Source organism: Macaca nemestrina, chromosome 5, assembly GCF_043159975.1.
Source record: "Macaca nemestrina isolate mMacNem1 chromosome 5, mMacNem.hap1, whole genome shotgun sequence".
Taxonomy (NCBI): domain Eukaryota; kingdom Metazoa; phylum Chordata; class Mammalia; order Primates; family Cercopithecidae; genus Macaca; species Macaca nemestrina.
In genome coordinates, this window is record NC_092129.1 from 43,908,511 (window position 1) to 43,931,157 (window position 22,647).

General features: G+C 42.0%; 1 protein-coding gene across 1 annotated transcript in view; it reads left to right on the forward strand.

Moving 5' to 3' along the window:
- The first annotated feature begins 1,946 nt into the window (after positions 1 to 1,946).
- Positions 1,947 to 22,647, forward strand: part of LOC105465722 (hdc homolog, cell cycle regulator) — a 45,620-nt gene continuing 24,919 nt past the window's right edge. The window contains exon 1 of the mRNA XM_011714307.3: positions 1,947 to 2,534. Within this exon, the coding sequence (XP_011712609.1) occupies positions 2,264 to 2,534 (271 nt within the window). The 5' untranslated portion in view covers positions 1,947 to 2,263. The remainder of the gene's footprint in view (positions 2,535 to 22,647) is intronic.

Here is a 22,647-nt window from a genome sequence, read left to right on the forward strand (position 1 = left end):
ATTGAAAGGAAAACCCTAACTTTCCACACCTAAGTAACAAAAGAACCAGAAGCTGCTCTCTTTGCAAACCCTCAGCTTTTCTGCGTGGCAGATGGGAACTTGGCTGTCGGCAACCCATCAGACTGATTGCGGGTGGAGTCTTTGTTTGCATAGAAGTGCAACTTTGTAACTTCACCTTAGCCTCTGGTTGCTTTTTGAACAGAAGTGTGCAAAAAGTGTGTTTGCACAGAAGTGTGACCTTTATAACTCCACTTCAGCCTCTGATTGGTTGCCGCAAGCAACCAGACCAATTGTGGGCCACCACTTCATTTACATGGTGTGAGGATGAAGTGGCCAGTAGGAAACCTCCAGGGGGTATTTGGACCTGAGAAGATTCTGTATCCGGAACCTTGAGCCACTACTGGGGCCGCTTCCACACTGTGGAGTGTACTTTCACTCTCAATAAATCCCCGCTTTCTTCTTTCCTTGCTTCCTTCTTTCCTTGCTTTGCTGGGCGTTTGGTCCAATTGTTTGTTCAAAATGCCAAGAACCTGGACCACTTGCAGTCAGGACCCTCTAATGGTAACAACAACACCGTGACAGAGCTTTTACCGAAGAGCTAAATTAAAGATTACACGATAAAAGGGGAACACTGTAAAGCTGTCAGCTAAACTAGTCTTTCCTCCACAGTTCGTGAGGAAAGAACCTAATTTATACATTCAAGAAATTTATGCTAGCTGTTCTCTGATGTGCCCAAGGCAGATAAAATCTATCCATGGAGGTTTCATTTGAGTGAGAGGGAGATATGCAAGAAATAAGTAAACACGTACATTGCCAACATAATTAGAGATGGAGGAGGAAAATAACAGGGTGGAACTTCTGACAGCTCTCCTGGGAAGGTCTCTGTGGAAGTGATGTATTTGAGCTGAGACCTGAAGGAAGGGAAGGAGTTGGCTGAAAAGGCAGAACAGAATTGCAGAAAGAGATCAAGGGGAGCTCTTCCCAGGGGTCCCCTGCCCTCATGTTGCCTGTCTTCACAGGTATCACCTAATCTCCTACTGCTCATAACCTGGCTACCCATCTTTCAGGACAACTGAGCCCTACGCATAGGGATGGGTTCCCCCCAAGCAGGGACTGCTTCAAAGTCCAGGCAACATCTAGTTACATCCCTGGATGATGGGTCTTGTTTCAATGAATTGTTTTCACCACCAGACTGTGAAGGCTCCCATTCAAGACCCTGGTGTTCATCCCCATTGTCTGGGAACCCTACCCTGTTTCTTTTTTTCTTTTCTTTTCTTTTTTTTTTTTTTGAGACAGAGTCTTGCTGTGTTGCCCAAGCTGGAGTGCAGTGGCGCGATCTCGGCTTCCAGGTTCACGTGATTCTCCTGCTTCAGCCTCCCGAGTAGCTGGGACTACAGGCGCACGCCACCACGCCCAGCTAATTTTTTTGTATTTTTAGTAGAGACGGGGTTTCACCATGTTGACCAGGATGGTCTCGATCTCTTGAACTCGTGATCCATCCGCCTCGGCCTTCCAAAGTGCTGGGATTACAGGCATGAGTCACCGCGCCCGGTCCCTATTTCTTTCATTACTGTTACTGACGGGCATAGCCTTTGAATGAGTTATTAATCCAAAATCCTTTGTTTTCCATTCTTGCTCTAGTCACAGCTTATTTTTCCAGACCATATTGTTCTAAGCCTCAATTACATTAAGGTCAGGAGGCCACCAAAGAACTCCACATGCCACCGCGCTGGCGGGTGGAGCAAGTCAAACAGGGCGGCTCACGAACACCCAGGAGTCCAGGAGGCCGGGGTGGGGACGCCTGGATGACGTCACTGGAGGTGGCCCGGCCCCGCGCGCGGCGTGACGTCACGCGGGCGGTCCCGTCAGCCGTGAGGTCACCTGGTGGGCGCGGCCAGGCCGAATCCCCAGTGTCGTCACGGGAGGGGGCGGGCCCAGAGCGTGTCAGCGCAGCCGAATCAAAACAAGCCGGAGACCCGCCTTTTCCCTCCGGCTCGGGAGAGTCTCGCTCGCGCCCCGGGCCCGCGGCGCCCGCGCGGCTGCGAGCCTCGGGTAGCCGCGTGCCGGCTCCAGGAAGCCGGAGAGGGCGCGGCGGCCGGGATGGCGCGGCACGGGCCGTGCGGCTAGACGGGTGCCGAGGGAATCGCCGGCTCGCGCCCTCCGTTCTTTCCCGGAGCCGGCTTCGCGCAGGGCCGGGAGCGGCCGTGCAGCTGGGATCCGCCTTCGCTGACGCCGGGCACCTACCTGGACGCTCGCGAGCGAGATGCCCAACCCCAAAAACAGCAAAGGCGGCCGCAAAAACAAGCGCGCCAACAGCAGCGGCGACGAGCAGGAAAATGGAGCCGGGGCCCTGGCAGCGGCGGGCGCGGCAGGAGCGGCGGCCGGGGGGGCCCTGGCGGCGGCTGCCGGCTGCGGGGCGGCGGCGGCGGGTGCGCCGGGAACCGGAGGCGCGGCGGGCGCAGGAGGCGCGGGGACTGGCGCCGCGAACGCCGCGGCCGCCGCGGGGGCTGCAGCCGCGGGCGATGCCAAAAACGGTAAGACGGGGCTGGCGGGGAGAGCGCCAACTTCCTCCCCGACGGGGACGGCGCGGTGGCGGGGCCCTGGGTGGCGCGGGCGGTGCGTGGACAATGCGAGAGTCAGGAAGTGCTCACCCCGCCCCTCCGCCCCGCCGCGGCTGCCCCTTCGCGGTCCCCACGCCTGGCGGCGGGGACGGATCTGCTGCCCCTGCCGGGTGTCCGCGCGGGGGGCAGCCCGCGCCCCACACTCTGAGGGACTCCAGGCTGCGGCAGCGCTGCCCTCGGGCCCAGCCTGCTGCCCGCGCTGGCACTGCCCCGCCGTGTGTGCCGGGCCGCAGGGAGGAAGGAAGGGAGGAAAGAGCCGCCCAAGTTGAGAAGAATGATCCGACTGAAAACTTAGGCACCGGTTCATTCTTCTCGGTGCTCCCAGGCCACCCATAACCCCCGGAGTAAGGGAGAGCCTCAATTCTCAGCACACCCAGGCTTGCTGCGTCGATCGCCACAGGTGAAGAGGCCTCGAGACATTTAGGGCCTCTGTGTTTGCTCTTAATTTTTTGGCTTGCTTGAGGAAGGAAGAGAATCTGAACTTGACTTCCGTTCTCAGCCCGTAGTTTAAAAAAAAAAATCATTCTCTATGTCATTCTGCTTAACATTGTCAGAAGGAAGCTTTATAATCTTAGGTAGCGCCTGAATGCTCTTTTTGAGGGGACACTTAGGAACTGGCCAAGATGTGACAGGATTTCTGTTCTCATTACAGAGCCGTGGTTTTCGTTAGAAGGTGCTGGGCAAACACTTTTACTCATTTGGACAGTTCTTTGAATTCCTCTAGTCAGGCACTTTTTCCAGGAAGACAACCTAGGTATTTTAATGAAGGGAGACTTGAATTGTTATATCTGGCTTTTAATTTACAGCTTCAGGTTTTCAGGTTTTTAAACCATTCTTTATGTAGATCAGGCACTTTTTTTTTTTTTAGACGGAGTTTAGCAATTTCGCCCAGGCTGGAGTGTAGTGGCGCGATCTCGGCTCACTGCAACCTCCGCCTTCCGGTTTGAAGCGATTCTCCTGCTTCAGCCTCCCGAGTAGCTGGGATTACAGGCCCCCACCACCACGCCGGGCTAATTTGTGTTATTTTTAGTAGAGACAGGGTTTCACCATGTTGGCCAGGCTGGTCTCGAATTCCTGACCTCGTGATCCGCCCATCTCGGCCTCCCAAAGTTCTGGGATTACAGGCGTGAGTCGCCACGCCCGGCCAGATCAGGCACTTTTTAAACAGGGCACCTGCACTTACAAGCAACCTATAGCGCTCTGAACATAGGCGGCTGAATGTCGCCTGTTAGAAACAGAACTGTAGGCCCCGTTGGCTGTGTCTCTGCAATATTGAAATAGGAAGATTTATTTATTTATTTTCAGAAACAAACTTACCCCGTTTGTGAATGTCTCAATACTAGTTTTGGGTAGCCTGTGTTCTTCATGTTCTTTTGTTTTTCTCCTGGCTTTAACCTTCATTTTGGTATTGATGTGGCAGAGAGAAAGGTGCTCAGACTCTGGGTAGGACAGACTCCTAGCTCAGCCATTTAGAGCTTCGTCATCTTGGAAAGGTCAGTCTTCCTGAGCCTCAATTTCCTCATGTGTAAACTTGAAAAAAAAATTACCCTGGCTCCCTCCTAGCGTTATTGAGAGGCTCGGAGTGTCCCTTCCCTATTATGCTCCCAGTTCTTGTTATTTTAAAGGTTACATATATAATGAGCTTAAGGTTTCTCACAAAGAGTGCATGAACAATGATGACAGCTTTCGTTTATTCATTCAAAAAAGATTAACTACCTGCAGTGTTCCAAGTACCGTGTTCAATACTAAGGGATCCAGCGGTAATTAAGAGGAGACATCCTGGTCCTCAGGGAGCTTGCATTCCTGTTCTGCTGGTGGTTTTGGTTTGCTCTGCCACCCCCTCCCCCACCGCCTCTTTTTTTTTTGCCCTATGTGGAAGCCTCAAGTTCTCAGTTTCCTTTTATTTTTCTTACTCCAAAAGATTAGTCCACTTTAAGGTGGTGAGAGGAAATTTTTTTCTTAGGCTACTTGTACCTCCTAGTTTGTACATATCAAACTGGTTAAGGGGCCCCTGTTATTCTCTGAAGTGGCAAACTCAAGTATATTTAGCAGCACAGTGTATGTGAAGAGCTGTGTTTCTGATTAGGAGCTTAAGTGAAAGTCAGAGAGAAAAAGGAATGGGCCAACATTCCCATAGTCAGGGGCAGAGAATGTAACTTATATTAGAGGAGTGAACCAGATTTTATGATGCCCAGTTCTTGGTTCTGACTTGGTGTGAAGTCTACGTGAATGATTCACCTTAATTTGAAGAACCCCCCCTCAATTCTGCAGTTGATGATAACTGAACTTGTATGCTGAGGACTCCTGTGTGCAAAATCAATGAATACCGAAATTACAAATGCCTTTTTTTTTTTTTTGCTTTGCTTTCTTTCTTTTTTTCTTTGCTATTTACAGCTATACTTTAGGTTTGGGAGAGGTGTTACTGGTAAATTTTTAAACGAAGGGGCAAGAGATGTGTCAATTCTTAAAATCAACTAAGGACCAATATTTGGATTTTTAATGTTAAAATTGTTATTGGTACTAGTTTTAAGTGTATTTCAATTTTTTACTTAACCGTGACATTAGATTTTGTAATTACGAATATTACAAATCAAGTAATTATTACAAGAAAGGAGGTACTTGATATTTGCTGAAAATTGTAAACAGTTTGTTTTCACTGTTCAAGTCAGCTATCTGCATCTACAAACATGCAAACTTAATGACTTCACTTAAAATTAACAGTGTTTATTTGTAGTTGTTTGGAGTTTATAGAGTGGTTTTGTGTCTTGTAGCTCTTGTGCAGTGTGGCCACCAGGGCAGGGCAATATTAGCTTTTATTTTGTTCAGTTTGTCAAGTGGGCATAAATACTTATTCTATAAAGGAAGATTACTAGCTAGGGAGAGCTTGGGGAAGCTGTGGTGTAGTTGTGGTTGGAGAAGTTGAACTGGCTGCAGTTGTGCATCTTGAGTAAGTTTAATATTCTTAGGATATCATACCTCTAATAATAAATTTATTGGATACTAATTTTAAGATACTAGTTTATGAGGCCTATTTTTCAGGGATTGGAGTAAAAGACCACCCCATCCTCTTCCTACGTAGTAATCTGTCTGCACACATACTGTTTACATTTTCATTGTAGGTACACAAGATTACCAATGGTTATATTTAGAATCTAGTTATCAAAAGGTAGATATGTAGTTTCATTCTGGTTCCATTAGGCCTCTGCAATTTTGCTTCAGGACTAAAAGTATTTGAAACCTTGATCATGGTATATCTAGTTTTCAATGGGCCTGGCTCTTAAGTACTTTTATAATTTCCTCTTACTGGATGACCATGGTCCATCACTCCACTCATTCCTGACTGACACCAGAACCCGTGGGCAGCAGAGTCTGCCTTAATTCATGGAACTGTTTCTAGCAGATGGAGTTCGTTTGCATAGAGATTGGCTTTCCATTTGGTGGACCTAAATTCAAATTCTGGCTCTTCAAATTGCCTGTCAAATGACCTTGGGCAAGTCATTTAACTTCTCTGAGCCTTGGTTTCTGCTTTGTAAAATGGGATTGTAGTACCTACCCATGCAGATGTAGTAAAATATCTATATAATATATTTAAAATAAATAGATTACATACACTAGATAGATTAGAACAATGTCTGACTTACAGTACCAGCTTATGAAGTGTTAGCTGTTTATCTTAGATCCTGGAAATAGTCTGAGCAGAGATACACGTGCTGGAGGTTTACTGGGAGTGCTCTTGGCATCATTCCTAGTGGAGGAGGGAAGGAAGCAGAATTGGGCAGAAGCAGGAGTTGAACTGTGTTGCATCTGTAACAGAGACCCCAGTTGACCCTCTCTTGGGGAGCTCTGGAGGTGGGATGGCCTTTCAGAATTATCTCACCTTAAATAATAGGGGCAGGGCCTTCTTGCACACACTCCCCTGACTCCCAGTTGACTGATCATTTCAACTTGGGCTCCCTACAGGAAGAGAGTATGACCTTGAGGGTGGCATCTCTTTACCTGGAAACCCTTTGTGGAGAAGGACTCGACTGAGAAGCTTCAGCTCTGAGTGAAAGGAGAGCCATTCTTATTCCCCTAGCATTATGGGTGTCTTCATTTAGACCACCAGTACCATTCACATAATACAGGTGTGGGATAAATATTTCTCACTAACAACTAAATAGACTTTGTGGAGGAGACTGGGAATTAACCACCTTTATAACAATGTTTCCATGGGAAAATGCGTTCTGAATTCCATATATCTGTTTACAAGTAGATTTTTTTGGAGTACCACCTGCTCACTATGCACAGGATTTGTATTTTGCTGCGTATTTAGGTCACTAAAGACACTTTTTATAACCCAGGTTTGTAGTATATTTTAAGTAGTTTCTTTTTAGATGTTTACTTTAATTCCTACTACATTTAAATTACCTATATCCATCAGAAGGAAAATGAAAAATGTTTGCTTGCTGTTTGTTTTCAAATCAAGGAGTATCTGTTGAGGATTTAAGGTATATAGACTACCATTATAATCTTAAGAAAACATTTTCTTGCCTTATCTAGAAGTCAGTTTTTTGGGTCTTCAGAAGTATTTGCCTTTGGATGTTGTCTTTTGAAATTCACCTTTTTAATGGAGATTGGCAGAAAATATTGCCTCATGCATCAAAGATTCTTCCTGTACACTTTGTGTATTAAAGTGAAGAGCTCTTCTGTGCGCCGTTCATGGCACTGTATGCACAGTCTCGTCTTTCTCTCATTCTTTACTTGTTACAGGACCTGTGATCTGTCCTTAAGTTCTAGAAACTAAACCTTCAATGTCAATTTTCCTGTAAGTCCAAAAATTTCATTCTATGGAGAATTGAAAACAGGAGATAAAATGGGAAAATCTCTTGCAGCTTAATCCTCCTATGAGTTTACTTCAGGCTTTTAGCTATGAATAATTTAAAGAACTTGAAGGTATCAGAAGAGATTCTTTACAGGGAAAAAAAAAAAATCTGTCCTGACTCATTTTGATCACCAACTCTTTGGCATTTTTAAGGGCTTTATTTATTTGAAAATATTGTGTAATTTTATTATTTTACCAGTAATAAAATAAGCATTGTAGAAAAAAGCTTTCCTTGCCTTTCTGGTTAAACACATAATTCCACCACTTAAGAGATCAACATTATTAGTATTTTGATATATGTTCTTGCAGCCTTAAATTTTTTTTTCTCACAAAACTTTTAAAAGTACGTATACAGTTTCTGTAAAAAGAAAGTCATATATATTATAATCTGATTTTTACACATAGAATCGTTTGTGGACATTTTAGCAGAGCAGTAAATATACCGGTGCATTGTCATATGTCTGCACCTTGGAAATTTGATCATTACACTATTGTTTACCTTTAGGTTCTTATTCATATATTTCTGGGCATTTGTCCACTTAATTACTTCATGTTTTAGTTTGTTTCTGCTGCCACAACAAAATACCTCAGTCTGGATAATTTATAACAATAGAATTTTATTTCTCACAGTTCTAGAAGCTGGGAAGTCCAAGGTCACAGCCAGCAGATTCTGTAGCTGGTGAGAATCACAGCATCCTTACATGGCAGAAAAGGTGAAAGGGATGAACTTGTTCCTTCAAGCACTCTTATGAGGGTTCTAATCCCATTTATGAGAGCCCTCATGGCCTAAACACCTTCTTTTTTTTTTTTTTTTTTTTTTTTTTGAGACGAAGCCTCCCGGTGTCGCCAGGCTGGAGTGCAGTGGCGTGATCTCCACTCACTGCACCCTCTACCTCCCAGGTTCAAGCGATTCTCCTGCCTCAGCCTCCCTAGTAGCCGGGACTACAGGCACGTGCCACCATGCCTAGCTAATTTTAGTATTTTTAGTAGAGACAGGGTTTCACCATGTTGGTCAGGATGGTCTCGATGTCTTGACCTCATGATCCGCTTGCCTTGGCCTCCCGAAGTGCTGAGATTACAGGCATGAGCCGCCACGCCCGGCCGTGGCCTAAACACCTTCTAAAGGCTCCACCTCATAATACTGTTGCACTGGGGATTAAGTTTCAGCATGAATCTTGGAGGGACACAAACATTCAAACCATAGCATGTACTGAGGAAAAATTCTTCCTATGGACTTGCTATGTCAAAGGATATGCATATTTTCATGACTTTTAATACATGCTGACACATTGCCCTGTTGAAAGGTTGTACCAGTTCGACATTGCTGTGATCAGGGTACTTTTCCCCATGGTCTCATCATTCCGTGGTTGTTTTAAAGGGATGCTGGAGAATTGCTCAGCAAATTCTCCAAAATGTCTTAGCAACTGGAGGGCCGCATTTGCATCCGGAATTTGGAGCAGATGCTATCATACATAGGGGGACTTTCCAAGGCTGAATGTATTTCTGTTGGAGACTTCTGTAGTCTTTAGTGATTTGGTAGCATACAGAGATTTTAAAAAGTATTAATGGTGGCTGGGCAATGGTGGCTCACGACTGTAATCCCAGCACTTTTGGAGGCCGAGGCGGGCGGATCACAAGGTCAGGAGTTCGAGACCAGTCTGACCAACATGGTGAAACTCTGTCTCTCTACTAAAAATACAAAAATTAGCCGGGCATGGTTGCGGGCTCCTGCAATCTCAGCTACTCGGGAGGCTGAGGCAGGAGAATTGCTTGAACCCATGAGGTGGAGGTTGCAGTGAGCCGATACCGAGCCATTGCACTCCAGCCTGGCGACAGTGAGACTTCGTCTCAAAAAAATAGTAATAATATGTAGATGATATTTTAGTAACTGATGATAGAGTTAGTGAAGATGAAAGCATAGACCTTTGAAATTCTGTCTGCATCATGATTCTAATCTTATAAAGTAAGGTCTGGAGTTTTTAAAGTTTTAGTGAAAAAAGACTGGGTACTTCAGGCCTGGATGTAAAGCTAGGTGCCATAACTTACTAGCACAATGGCTTTGGGGCAAGCTATCTAACCTTTCTCAGCCTCTGTTTTCTAAATGCAATCCTTTGGGGTGTTTTTTTTGAAGGAAAACAATATATGTGAAAGACTTTGGCACAGGGCCTGGCAGATATGAGCCTTGTCAACAACAACTTTATAAATTTTGTGGTTTGTTCAACCTTATCCAACTAAAAAACTTGTTAAGCCATTGTGCTGTTAAGAACAGACACTAAGACATTAATGTGGAAAAAGACTATAGTACCATGCACATTTTTATTCAAGCACTGCTTTGATTCAAAATGATTATCTACTCTTCCTCCATCTTCTCTTCCTTATAGTTTACTGGGAAAAAAAATCAGATGATTTAGCTAAAAATAAGCAAGCAAAAAGCAACATGTAAAAATGGGTACATCTTCCTTATCTAGAAATAAATGCTGCCGGGCGTGGTGGCTCACGCCTGTAATCCCAGCACTTCAGGAGGCTGAGGCAGGCAGATCAGGAGGTCAGGAGATGGAGACCATCTTGGCCAACATGGTGAAACCCCATCTCTACTAAAAATACAAAAATTAGCTAGATGTGGTGGCACGTGCCTGTAATCCCAGCTACCCAGGAGGCTGAGGCAGGAGAATCGCTTGAACCCGGGAGGTGGAGATTGCAGTGAGCCGAGATTGCGCCACTGCACTCTAGTCTGGCGACAGAGCGAGACTCCGTCTCAAAAAAAAAAAAAAAAAAAAAAAAAAAAGAAAGAAATGCAAGTAAGTTATTATATGTATTAAACAGGGGCAACTGTGAAAGAGCAGGAACATACGAATGGCAGAATATTGGGTTAAATCTAAGTACTGGATTTGAAGATGGAGAAGTCACGTGAGTATGTGGAGTTGTGTAGCTGAAGGAGGTGAGGAGCACGGGTTGTACTTTGGGGGATCAGCCAGGGCTTAGTGTTACTGAGAATTAAACACAAGACCCTTCCCTCTCTCTAGGCAACTACTGGATTCATTAGGTCCTCATTCATTGTTTATGCGCTCATCCATTTACTACATATTTATTATGCACCTACTGTCTCCTATGACTGAGAAGTACAATGTTAAATTATACTTGGGGGCATCAGAATCCACACCCTCAAGGACTCACTGTGAAGCTGGCAGAGAGACATGGAAACAAGAGCCATGATAAGGTACTGTGGGTACCCAGTGGGGAAAATGATGTTTCCTGGAGGAGGGGACATTTGAGCTGAGTCTTACAGGAAGAGAGACAGTGAATTCTAAAGATAGAGAGAGGATGTTCCAAACAGAGGGAGGTGAGAAAGGGCCTTGAGTTCTGGTTGCTCCAAGAGTTTGATGTGGCTCGTGTCAGGCACTGTGGTAGGACTGGAGGCTGGAAAGGGGGCTGGGTCAGACAGTCAAATCTGGATGTTTTGTAGCCAGTGGAGAACCGCCCCCCTAGGTTTATAAGCAAGGACATGGTCAGCTGAATTTGAAAAGGGGGTAATCATAGGTTGTTGACAAGTTTGTAAAATTATATATTTTAACAGAATGAGTATCTTTTAATACAGCTAATAAAGGATTGGAGGTGGTGCCTGCCATGGACCCTCAATTGTGGGTCTGCTGATCAATGAAGCAGATTGCACATGGCCCTTGCTGCTTTTCTGCCCATCAGGATGACAGTGTTGCAGGATCCAAGACTGCTGTATGGAAAGCCTGTCTTAATTGTGGGCAGCAGCAGCCCCATGCTTTCTGAGCCATGTGAGGTTACTAATTGAGGTTAACATCAGAGAACTAGATGCCAGGGGGAGGGATTGGGACCATGTGAGCAGATAAGATTTTCTCTAGAGGCAGGGGCTTGTCTCTATGGCTTATTTTTCATACCTAGGTAGAAAGTGTATATCTCTGTGCCAAGTTGTGCTAATTATCTTGGTTTGTCATTTTATTTTTGTCAACATCTTACCAGTTTTTAAAACAATAAACTCTAGTGAGGGGAGATGCTATTTTGTACAGTGTGACTGTGTGTGTTTTAATTTTGTATATTTCAGAAAGCTTCCAGTTTTCAGTGGTTAGTGAAATAGCAACTTGCTTTATTTAATCAACAGGATGTTTTAGCTTAATTGTACTTGAGAGCTTTTTATAAACTAGCAAAAAGTCAGTAGCATTTGTAATACTTTAAAACGTTACGATTTTTCAGACAAATTATTTTGGCTAAATTATACAGATAAGGGTAATACTTGAAAAGTCTAAGAGTGAGAAACAAGAAAGATATTAAGAGGAAGCTTAAAAAAAAGTGAGGAAAGAGGAAGACCGAGTGTTGAATGTAGTCACATAATTGCTTAGATGGCATTTAATGAGAAAGTTAGCATTGTTCTCATATATCCTCATAGTGTATTCCGTAGATTTAAATTGTCAAGGAGAAGAAACTTTCTCTACTCTCTTAGGCTTAGTGATTGAGGGTCTGCAAGTTAAACTGGCAAGAGACAGATTGCAAGAGAAAAGACATTTAATCATAGAAAAATGTGACTCAAAGGAGTGGTTAGAAGCAGGGGCTTGTATGTTATTTTAATAGGGGAAGGGGGAGGGGAGAAAAGAGAACTTATGGGAAAACAGAGGACTTTTTGGAAAGATAAGTGGGCCTTTTGGAGAATACGTGGAAGATACGATCGTTTTGTGGTAATATCAACTTGGTGTGGGGTGAAGACTTCTCATCTCTGGTGATGAGTCACTCTTCCTTGGTTGCTCCTGGGGAGGGGATTTATGTTAATCGAATTCTTTTGAGAGCCTCTGCTTTTAGGCCAGTAAGAGATTTCAGGAACTTAATCACTTTCAGCTCTTTAATTTTTATGCCACAGTGGCATATTCTGGACCGCTTCAAAATATATTGCCACTCAAATCATATTACCCCCCTTCCCACCAAGAACAATTACAGATAGTCAGATAGGAAAAGATGGTCCAGGTGTCATAATTCACATTTCTCTTTATTTCATTTTATTGGAAATTCATTAAAAATAGAATGCCTTAAGGTCTGTTCCTTCCTAACGCTGATCAAGAGGATGAATTCAGACAAAAGTTAGTAAGGTATCAAATTGCTCAGGTAAGTTAAGCAGCTACTTGCCACATTGAAAATGTGTGTTTTTCCCTAGGGGTAAGCATAGGTTTGATTATACTTTAGATCATATTCCTTCAAGTTATAAAGTCATCTCAGGAGAGTCTTTTGACACTAATGTTGAAACTGAATCACAAGTTTTGTTTTCATTTTATAAATGAGCACTCCTGATTGTGATGCTTATTTCAGTATAATATTTAGTATAACACAACTTACTAAGGTAACACACTAGTTGTTATGCTTAACACAGCTCAGTGGGCAGAAGTCAAAACAGAAATGTACAGAATCAAGTTCTGGCTATTTTTGATTGGCAGCAGGTACAGTCTGTAATCTGAGAGCGGGAGCCCGAGATGGCTGGTGATAGGTGTCAATGAACAGACACGGAGAGCCCAGAAGAGTGCTGCCAGAAGCCATGAAGAGGGCCTGGCATTAAAAATAAGAAGTGCCTGCAGTGGTGGAGGCAGAATTGTACATACCTAAAAACACAGGGAAGCTCAAAGAATTCTTCTAAATGGTTTCCAGCTCCTTGGATCCGTTCTTACTGGGCAGTGCCTATGTGTCAGTGACTTTCTTTACCTCAGTAATGATACAGTTCCACTATGTTAGGCATATAGTTTTAGTAGTGAAGGTGATATGCTGTAGTGCAGAAGCAAATTAGAGAAGATTCCTGGGTGATTGGTGTGTTGGGGCTGTAGAACTCACAGAAAGGAGAAGCAGCCATTCCTAGTGACAGGAACAGTGAAGATGCCACAGCTCCCCTTTTTTAGTGTTTAATAGGAGTCAGGTGTGATCCCTGTAGTCCGCAGTCTACATTTGAGTATGAGGACAGTAAGCTTCTGAGATGGCCTTCCCTTCTTGCTCTGAGAATAGGCTTGGCTGTAGGGAAGTGTGCCTGACCCCCATGCTGTATAGTTGGAATCTTGATGTTGGGTCCGTCTTGACTCACACACATACGTACAGAAATAATGAAAAACTATATGCAGGTTTTTAGAGGACAGGACTGAAATTCAGTATGAAAACACCAGTATGGTTTTTATACTGAATAGGGACATTTACATTACTTTTAAAAGGTCTTGTGGGTTGGGCATAGTGGCTCATGCCTATAATCCCAGCACTTTAGGAGGCTGAGGTGGGCGAAACACTTGAGTCCAGGAGTTCGAAACCAGCTTGGGCAACATGACAAAACCCCGCCTCTGCAAAAATACAAAAATTAGCCAGATGTGGTGGTGCGTGCCTGTAGTCCCAGCTACTCGGGAGGCTGAGGTGGGAAGATTGCTTGAGCCTAGGAGGAAGGGGTTGCAGTGAGCTGTGTCTGGCCTGGGTGATAGAGCGAGATACTGTCTCAAAAAAGAAAAAAGCCTTATGCTTGTCATTCTGGTACTTGAACTGAAATTACATTTGTAAAACAAAATACTTGACCAAGGGAGCGCTTTATTCACACATTGTACACGTATGTTGATCTGATCCTTCCATCACAGAAGGACTTCCTGGTCTTGGCTCGGGAGATTGTGAACATTTGAACTGGCACTTCCTGTACTTAATGGACCAGAGTTCATAACTAGCATGTGATTATCTTTAGGGTAAAGTCCTAGCAGTAGGATCACTGGTTTGATACATATTGCCAAACTGCTCCTACAGACGAGGTTTGCCAGTTTACACCATCAGTGGCGATAGTTTCTTCACACTCTGTAATGTAAATTTCGATAATCATTTTCATCTTTGCCAATCAGATGGATGAAAAATCACATCTCATTGTGTTAATATTTGCATTTGTTGGATTGTCAGTGAATATCTTTTTATATTTATATTGATCATTTGTATTTTTTTTCTTGCTTGTGATTTTTGTCCATTTTACTAATAGGGTATTTGTGTTCTTACTGATTTTCACAAAGTGTTTGTATATTCAGGGTACTTTTTGATATAGCTTTCCCTAGTTTATTGTTTGTTTTTCAGACTTGTTTATGGTTGTCTTTGCTGGTTAGAAATTTTACAGTTTTGTATGATTATGTTAACATCCATATAGAAATAAAGGTAAAGGTAAGGGAGCGTGAGGAAAGTTGTGAAATTACTTGTAGGCAAAGCAGTTTGGGCATGGCATAAAGTTAGCAACTTTGAGTTCATTTGTATACCAGTGCACAGTAATGCTATTACATTTATGAGATTGTGTTTACTTTTTAATTTGGAAGGCTCTGTTTCTCAGAATTGGTTGCAACCCGCCAGGTGTGGTGGCTCACGCCTGTAATCTCAGCACTTTGGGAGGCTGAGGCAGGCAGATCGCTTGAGGTCAAGAGTTCGAAACCAACTTGGCCAACATGGGGAAACCCCATGTCTCTACTAAAAATGCAAAAATTAGCTGGGCATGGTGGTGCATGCCTGTAATCCCCAGCTACTCATGAGGCTGAGACAGGAGAATCGCTTGAACCCAGGAGGTGGAGGTTGCAGTGAGCTGAGATCATGCCTCTGAACTCCAGCTTGGGCATTAGAGTGAGACTCTGTCTCAAAAAAAAAAAAAAAAAAAAAAATTGGTTGCAACTTCTGCTGCCCTCCCTTACCTCCTGTCCGAGTCTCTGGCCACTCACTGCTGTCATGTCAACAGGTGAGCTCCAGTGCTCAATACCCGTCTCTTCTTGCACATTTCTAAAATCCCTTGTAGTTTTTTTCCAGCTATGTAGGACTTTGACACTTGTAGACAAAGACTCATTATTTACTTGTAATTGCCTCTTCTCAAGAACCAGGCTGCAAACTGAGGCCTCTTAAGGCTAAATTGCCCATAAGTTGCTCATAATAACAGACTTAAATGCTGAATCATAAGAAAGTTCTCGTTTTTCTCCTTCGGGCACTTGAACTGAAATTACATGTGTATATTAATAAAATGAGAACATAGCACTCAACTGAACCAAGAGTTTATTCACACACCATGCATCATGCTGATGCAGGCAGCCTTTGTGCCTTCTCAGATGTCTGTGATTTGGAAGAGGTTTCCAAACTCATTCCTGTTCTAAAGAGTGTGAGATTTGGGAGACACAGGTTATAGGTGAAGATCTGGCTCTGCCATTTTGCAAGACTGCTGAACCTTGCCAAGTCCAAGTTTTATCTGCAAAAGTGAGCATAACATGATACTGTTTGTGATGAGCTTATTTTTCAAACCATAGAGCTGTTTGGAAAAGCAAATTGTTGTGCCATGATTTGGGGATTTTAGTTTTTCCTAGGTGAGTTTTTGGTTCTCTGTTTGTAATGTGGTGTTGGGTGGCTGCTTCCCAACCAGAGATGAATGCACACACTGATTTGTTGGAAGAACCAGTGCTGACCTTGGCTTTCCCCCAGGGAGTTTGCAGTGAATGCTGGTCTTCCAAATCTGTATTCTGCTGCCTGGGGGAGCCTTTCGTTTCTCTGCAAGTTTGGATCTGGGAGCTCTTGCTGTGCAAATTTTGCCCAGAGAATCTGTAGTATTCATTCTCCTGCTGGTCTCAGGGCAAGTCCAGTTTTTTGAACGAGACCTTCTGGAGCTACTGCAAATGGCCTTTCTGATCCCACAGTGGGGAGAAACTGAGGTAACTGAAGTCTTGAGGAGGGTTCTTTCACTAGTGTGAGCATAGCTGACTTTGGAATTCTTTTGTTGTGATCTGTGGATCAATTCTGTTCCCGAGCTCTCCTGGATTTTGTTATAACAGCAGAGTCCACTTAGATTTTAACCATTTGATCAGCAGAGCCTTGTTTTTGGCCTGTTGTGCTGCATGATTTACAGTGTGCATCTGGATTTGTAATTATGCCTCACATAGTTTATATTTTGATTCGCTTTTCCGCTTTCTCCTCTTTACTTGCCTCTAGGACCATATGGAGTGGAAGTTTGCATGTTGTTGTAAAAGCATTTTGAAATGTTCACCAAACTTTCGTGGTTTCCTTACTTCCCTTTTAGGTTTTGCATTTTAAATTAGGTTATAGAATTGTGAATTTACCAAACTATATTGTGGATTTTATCCAAACAGTTTCTGTGGGTATGAAATACTGGTCATGTGTATGTATCAATATTTTATATGGAATCATTATACTTCTTGGGGTTAGGCTAACAAAAAACAATTTGTTAGCTTCATTCATGAGAGGCATTCAGATTTGAAATTTTTGACTTTGGAATTAATCAGTTTTCCTCAACTTATATTTTAATGTTCTGTGATATATGTGATCTAAAGATGACTTTGGGGGTAGGAGTGGGGCTAAGAAAAAAAGAAATAGATGATTAAAAATATGACTTTGAATAATTTTAAATAATTTTAAATATTTTTTTCTTGATTAATTTTGGACATATGAATTAGAATTCATTTGGAATACATATTGAATATAATCATAGTTATATAACAAATTCTCTAATGGTGGAAAGTAAGTTTTAGATTTTTTTTGGTAACTCTTTTCACAAATGTTATATTATTTTTCCCCTCTGGTTTTGAAATGAATAGTTTTGGGTCTTTGAGAATGGTCATACCATAAAATTGTATCTGTGTTCCACAAAAGTTAGTAATTGGAAAAGGAATGAACATTTAGTTAAAATATCACTAGCTTAAACTATCAATGGGAGTCTGTAACTCTAAGTTTACTTAGTTTTCCTTAGAAAATTTTATGAAATACTCCCTTGAAATCAAATCATATTATAGCAAGTTGCTTCAAGTTAGTATATGTGAACTGCTAGGCTAAGACATAGTCATGACTGATTGTTGAGTCTAGTTTTCATTTTTACTGAGGTATGGATAAGACTTAGACATGCCCTCTTCTTTGACAAGTTTTTCCTTGTTGCAACAGATTCTATAACTTGCCTGTTGGTTGCTGATGCAGCTTTTCAGAAATAGGCTGTGCAGTGTGGCCCCAGGCAAAAGCTTTGTCTTTTCTCCCCAGAACCTAGCAAAATGACTGCCAGAGTGATCACTATAAAGCATTTTACCAGGTTATTTTGAAGGGATGCAGGGAGCAGAAAGAGTGTATTTCAGGAAGTTCAGCAGGGCAGAAAAGGCCTGTGGAAAACAAAGAAGTGTAAGGATTTCTTTTATTTTAGGGTATGCGTAGGGTAAGGAAATGAATTTAGCTACATTGTGCTGAGATTTTATTGATTTAAATACAGTAGTCTTAAAATCATCTTGGGAGTTGGTGTGTTAACTCAATCCATTGATCCAAACAGAATGCAGGCAAGGCAGGCTGAACTTCTGTTTCTCCCGGCAGTGCTTTTTCTGTTACTTAATTTGATATTCTCCATACTGAGAGAATGATGTTTTTTTACATTCTTTCGAAGGAAAATCCTCCTCTTTTGAGTTTAGCAATTCTATTAACTAGAGCAGATTGTCGTTATTTTATTTTTATTTTTTATTTTTTATTTTTTTGAGACGGAGTCTCGCTCTGTCGCCTAGGCTGGAGTGCAGTGGCTGGATCTCAGCTCACTGCAAGCTCCACCTCCCGGGTTCATGCCATTCTCCTGCCTCAGCCTCCCGAGTAGCTGGGACTACAGGCGCCCGCCACCTCGCCCAGCTAGTTTTTTGTATTTTTTTTTTAGTAGAGACGGGGTTTCACCGTATTAGCCAGGATGGTCTCGATCTCCTGACCTCGACCTCGTGATCCGCCCATCTCGGCCTCCCAAAGTGCTGGGATTACAGGCTTGGGCCACCGCGCCCGGCCTGTCGTTATTTTTAAGGAGTGCAAAGATTGGGGTCAGGAAATCTTTATACTGTAATTGAGTTTAAGTACTTTTTTAACGTGGTCTACTTAGGTTGGTGCAAAAGTAATTTGTGATTTTTGCCATTACTATTTTTACCTACTTTTTAAGTACTCTGAGGATTAATATGAGGATTGAACATTTTGAATAAGATCCTATTCTTAATTGTAGAACTACATACTACTATCTGGTTACACAAAGCTGTGGGGTCACTGCCTCTCCATATAAGCTGGCTCTGTGCTCTCGATTGTCCTGTGTGCAGTATGGGTGGAAATACAAGAGAGACGGCCACTTACTAGCGGAATGGCCTTGGGCACATCACCGAAGGTGAGCCTTCCTGTGCTCAGGAAAAGTTTGTGGAATCTGGACCAAAGCGATTGTCCTATATCTATTCTGTGAAACTTTGATACTTTTAAGAAACGTTTAGGATAAACTATGATACTATTATCTTCATCCTAATGTTCAGCCTAAACCAGGCATATTCTGGGTCCATATTCTTTTGGGTCTAGACGTGGCTTCTATTAGAAAGGAAAATATGAATCTTCTACTTTATAATCATTATTGATGTGATTTCTTACTGAGATCAGAGTGTCAGAGCCAGAATGGAAATAACAGGTAAAATAGAAGCCTGTAGTTTTTAATTTAGTTTGAATTTGAGGCTGGGTAGACTTGTGGGTTTTAATTTCAAAGTAAGAAAATGGTGGGTCTAGGAGAACAGACTAAATATATTAAGAGAATGTTAAAAACCCAAGTTGTTAACTGTATTGAAGAGTTGGTTTTGTGTGTGTGTATGTGTGTGTATGTGTAGCTTCCATGTTTATTTTGACAGAGTGGTTTGCCTGAGTAAAAGCTTTGTGTTTAAATCCTACTCTAAGCAAAGAAAAACATGTTTAACTGAATGTAATTGCCTTGTGTTCAATTTGCTACCCACTTTGGAGCAGGTTCACACACTGAAATAACATAAGGGGAAGTTAAATTACATCAAAGGTTAAGACAGATAAGCTTAAGTGATTTCATTGTAGCTCCTATACTAATTAAAACAAGTTGACAAAATATTTTTGTAAGTACTAGCCTTCCTTTATGTGCAGTGCTTAGTGTCTTTATTTTTAGTAGAAAAAAAGATCTTAAAATATTTGAGGAAATTTATATTAAAACCTTTTGAGTTTTCATTTAAATAATACTTGCCAGTTAATCAGGAAATGATTCTTTAAAATTTTTTTTATTTTTAATTTTTGTGAGTACCTAGTAGTATATAGGAAATGATTCTTAAACACCCTGTGAATTTGAGGTACAGTGTGGAGCATCAGTGGGCTGCAGTTAACTTTTTTGTGCACTCCCATCTCTTCTCATCTAATTTCCATGTTACAGCCACAGGGATGGGCCAAGGCTGAAGCAGAGACTTTACCGTAGCTGGTGATCACATGGAAAAGCAAGGCTGGGGCCTAATTACAGGAGCTCCTTGAACATGACCCAAGCACTTGGAGCATTAGTCCGAGTTTCTGAGGTTTCTGAATGTGTGTATGACATGATCATAGTCAAGGTTTCAGAATGCCGATCTGAAGGTATTAATCAATCAAACTTTTTTTTTGCTGTGTATCTCCTAAGAGAATTAGAAAAAAACCAGGGTTCTTGTACATTTTTAAGTTGTCACACCCAGTTTTTTAAAGGCTTAAATAGATGCTGAGGATCAATGAAAAGTTTCCAGTTCATTATAAACATTGTCATTTACTTTTATGCAAACAGAATCCTAATTATCATAGTAACTTGGTAACCATTATCATCCATTTAAAAAATTATATATATATATGTGTGTGTGTGTATATATATATATATATATATTTTTTTTTTTTTTTTTTTTTTTTTTTGAGATGGAGTTTTGCTCTGTTGTTGCCCAGGTTGGAGTGCAGTGGCACGATCTTGGCTCACTGCAGTCTCCGCCTCCCAGGTTCAAGTGATTCTTCTGCCTCAGCCTCACGAGTAGCTGGGATTACAGGCATGTACCACCATGCCCAGCTAATTTTTGTAATTTTAGTAGAGACGGGGTTTCGCCATGTTGGTCAGGCTGGACATTCCTGACCTCAGGTGGATCCTCCTGCCTCAGCCTCCCAAAGTGCTGGGATTACAGGCATGAGCCACTGTGCCCGGCCTAAAAACATAATAGAAATTTTACATTCTTTTCTTTATTTCCATTCAGTTTGTACTCAGAATTTGATCCTAAGACAGGGTGTTGTCCTGCTTAAAAGCATTTTATTGATCATCCTATCATATTTTCCTATAACAAAATATATATATATAAACTTAAATTTTTATTAAGATGGACTTCTGAGATGGCAGAGTAAGGGCCTCCAGAAATTTGCTCCTCCATGAGAGCAATAAGAACACTGGCAAGAATTACCAAAATTAACTTTTTCAGAACTCTGGAAATTAACCAAAGGCTTACAGTAATTCTAAGAGCGTTCTTTCAAGAGAAAGGACTGAATCATAATAAAAACAGTGAGCTGTGGCGTTTTAACTTGTGTTAGTCCCACCCGCTTTCCCTAGCTCTGTGGTATCAAAGCAATGTAAATGCTATGTAAATAGTTGTTATACTGTAAATTTAGGGAATAATGACAAGAAAAATAAACCTGTGTATATTCAGTACAGACACAACCATCCGTTTTTTTTTTTTTCCATTGACAGTTGGTCAGATCCATGGATGTGGAACCCACAGATATGGAGGACAGACTGCATCTGAATAGGGTAGAGAGGGAGTCCTAGCTACCTGGAGAATGTGTGCTGTACCAAAACAGCATTCTGATTCACATTCCGTAACAAAAACTCTGGACTGGTTTAATAAGACACAATGCAGGCCAAACTGACCCATTGGAACTCTGATCTAGGGGATATGTAGACATCATATCACCTATTATCAGTTGAGCTTTTAGAAGATTTTGAACAGCAGGGAGTTGTGAGTTGTATTTTCTAACCAGTAACTGGTCTACAGATGACCCATGTTGCCATTTAATCATGCAGTCATATGCTTTACCTGTTGGGCAGACTAGGGAAGGGATAAAGTCATTAGTCTTTTCAGCAGAAGTCATTGGGATTTCAGAGGTAAGGGGAAGGGGCCAAATCAGCCATGGCCTTTGGCCTCCAAGCACCATTTTGGAGCTCATCAAGGGAGATGAAGCAGGTCCAACATTTGGGACACTACGTTGTAATTTACGTGGTAAATGAAAATCACATAGATAAACTATGAATAAAGAGGTTTGAGTATTGCCACATTTTGAATATTTGTGCTGACAAAGGAGGACATTAATATGGATAATCAAAATCAAGATTATTGAGTATTGCCACATTTTGAATATTTGTGCTGACAAAGGAGGACATTAATATGGATAATAAAAAAATCAAGATTATTTTCCTAAGCAAGGATAATATTGGAATACGGCACTAAAGACTGACAAGAAGTCTTTAAAAAAAGGATTGTTTAACAACTGGTTGGACAGTTTCTCCACAGTTGTACATATACAGTCATGCATTGCTTAATGACAGGGATACATTCTAAGAAGTGTGTCATTTGGTGATTTCATCCAAAGGCATACATCGTAGAGTGTACTTGTACAAAGTATAGCCTACTACATACCTAGGCCAGATGGTATACCCTGTTGCTCCTATGCTACAAACCTGTACATCAGGTTTGTTGAATACTGTAGACAGTTGGAACACAATGGTATTTATGCATCTAAACATACAGAAACATAGAAAATGCCCAGTAAAATACAGTACAAAAGATAAACAGTGGTACACACATGTAGGGCACTTACACATGAAAGGAGCTTGCAGGACTGGAAGTTACTCTGGGTGAGTCAGTAAGTGAATCTGAAGGCCTAGGACATTACATTACTGTAGACTTTGATAAACACTGTACACTTAGGCTACCCTAAATGTAGGGAAAAATGAGATAGATATACTAGGACGTCACTAGGCAATAGGAATTTGTCAGTTTAGTTACACTGTTATGTGACCACTGTTGTGTATGGAGTTCATTGTTGAATCAAACGTCATTATATGGCACATGACTGTATATGCACATGTACATATACATACATACATTTAACACATATGCTTAGTCTGGAGTCTTCTTCCCATTTTATGATAGTGTGATTTGGTTCCAAGAGCTCCTGAATCTACATTTCCTTCAGAGCACATTATGCAGTGCACGTTCGTGCTAGGATGCTGCGTAGTTTTCAATGATTTAGTACCCTCAAGATCTAAATCTCCAAACAAGAGAAAAGGCAGCCTGCTAATTTGTTTTCCAGTACAGTGTGATCCCATTATATACAAATTGAATTATGCAA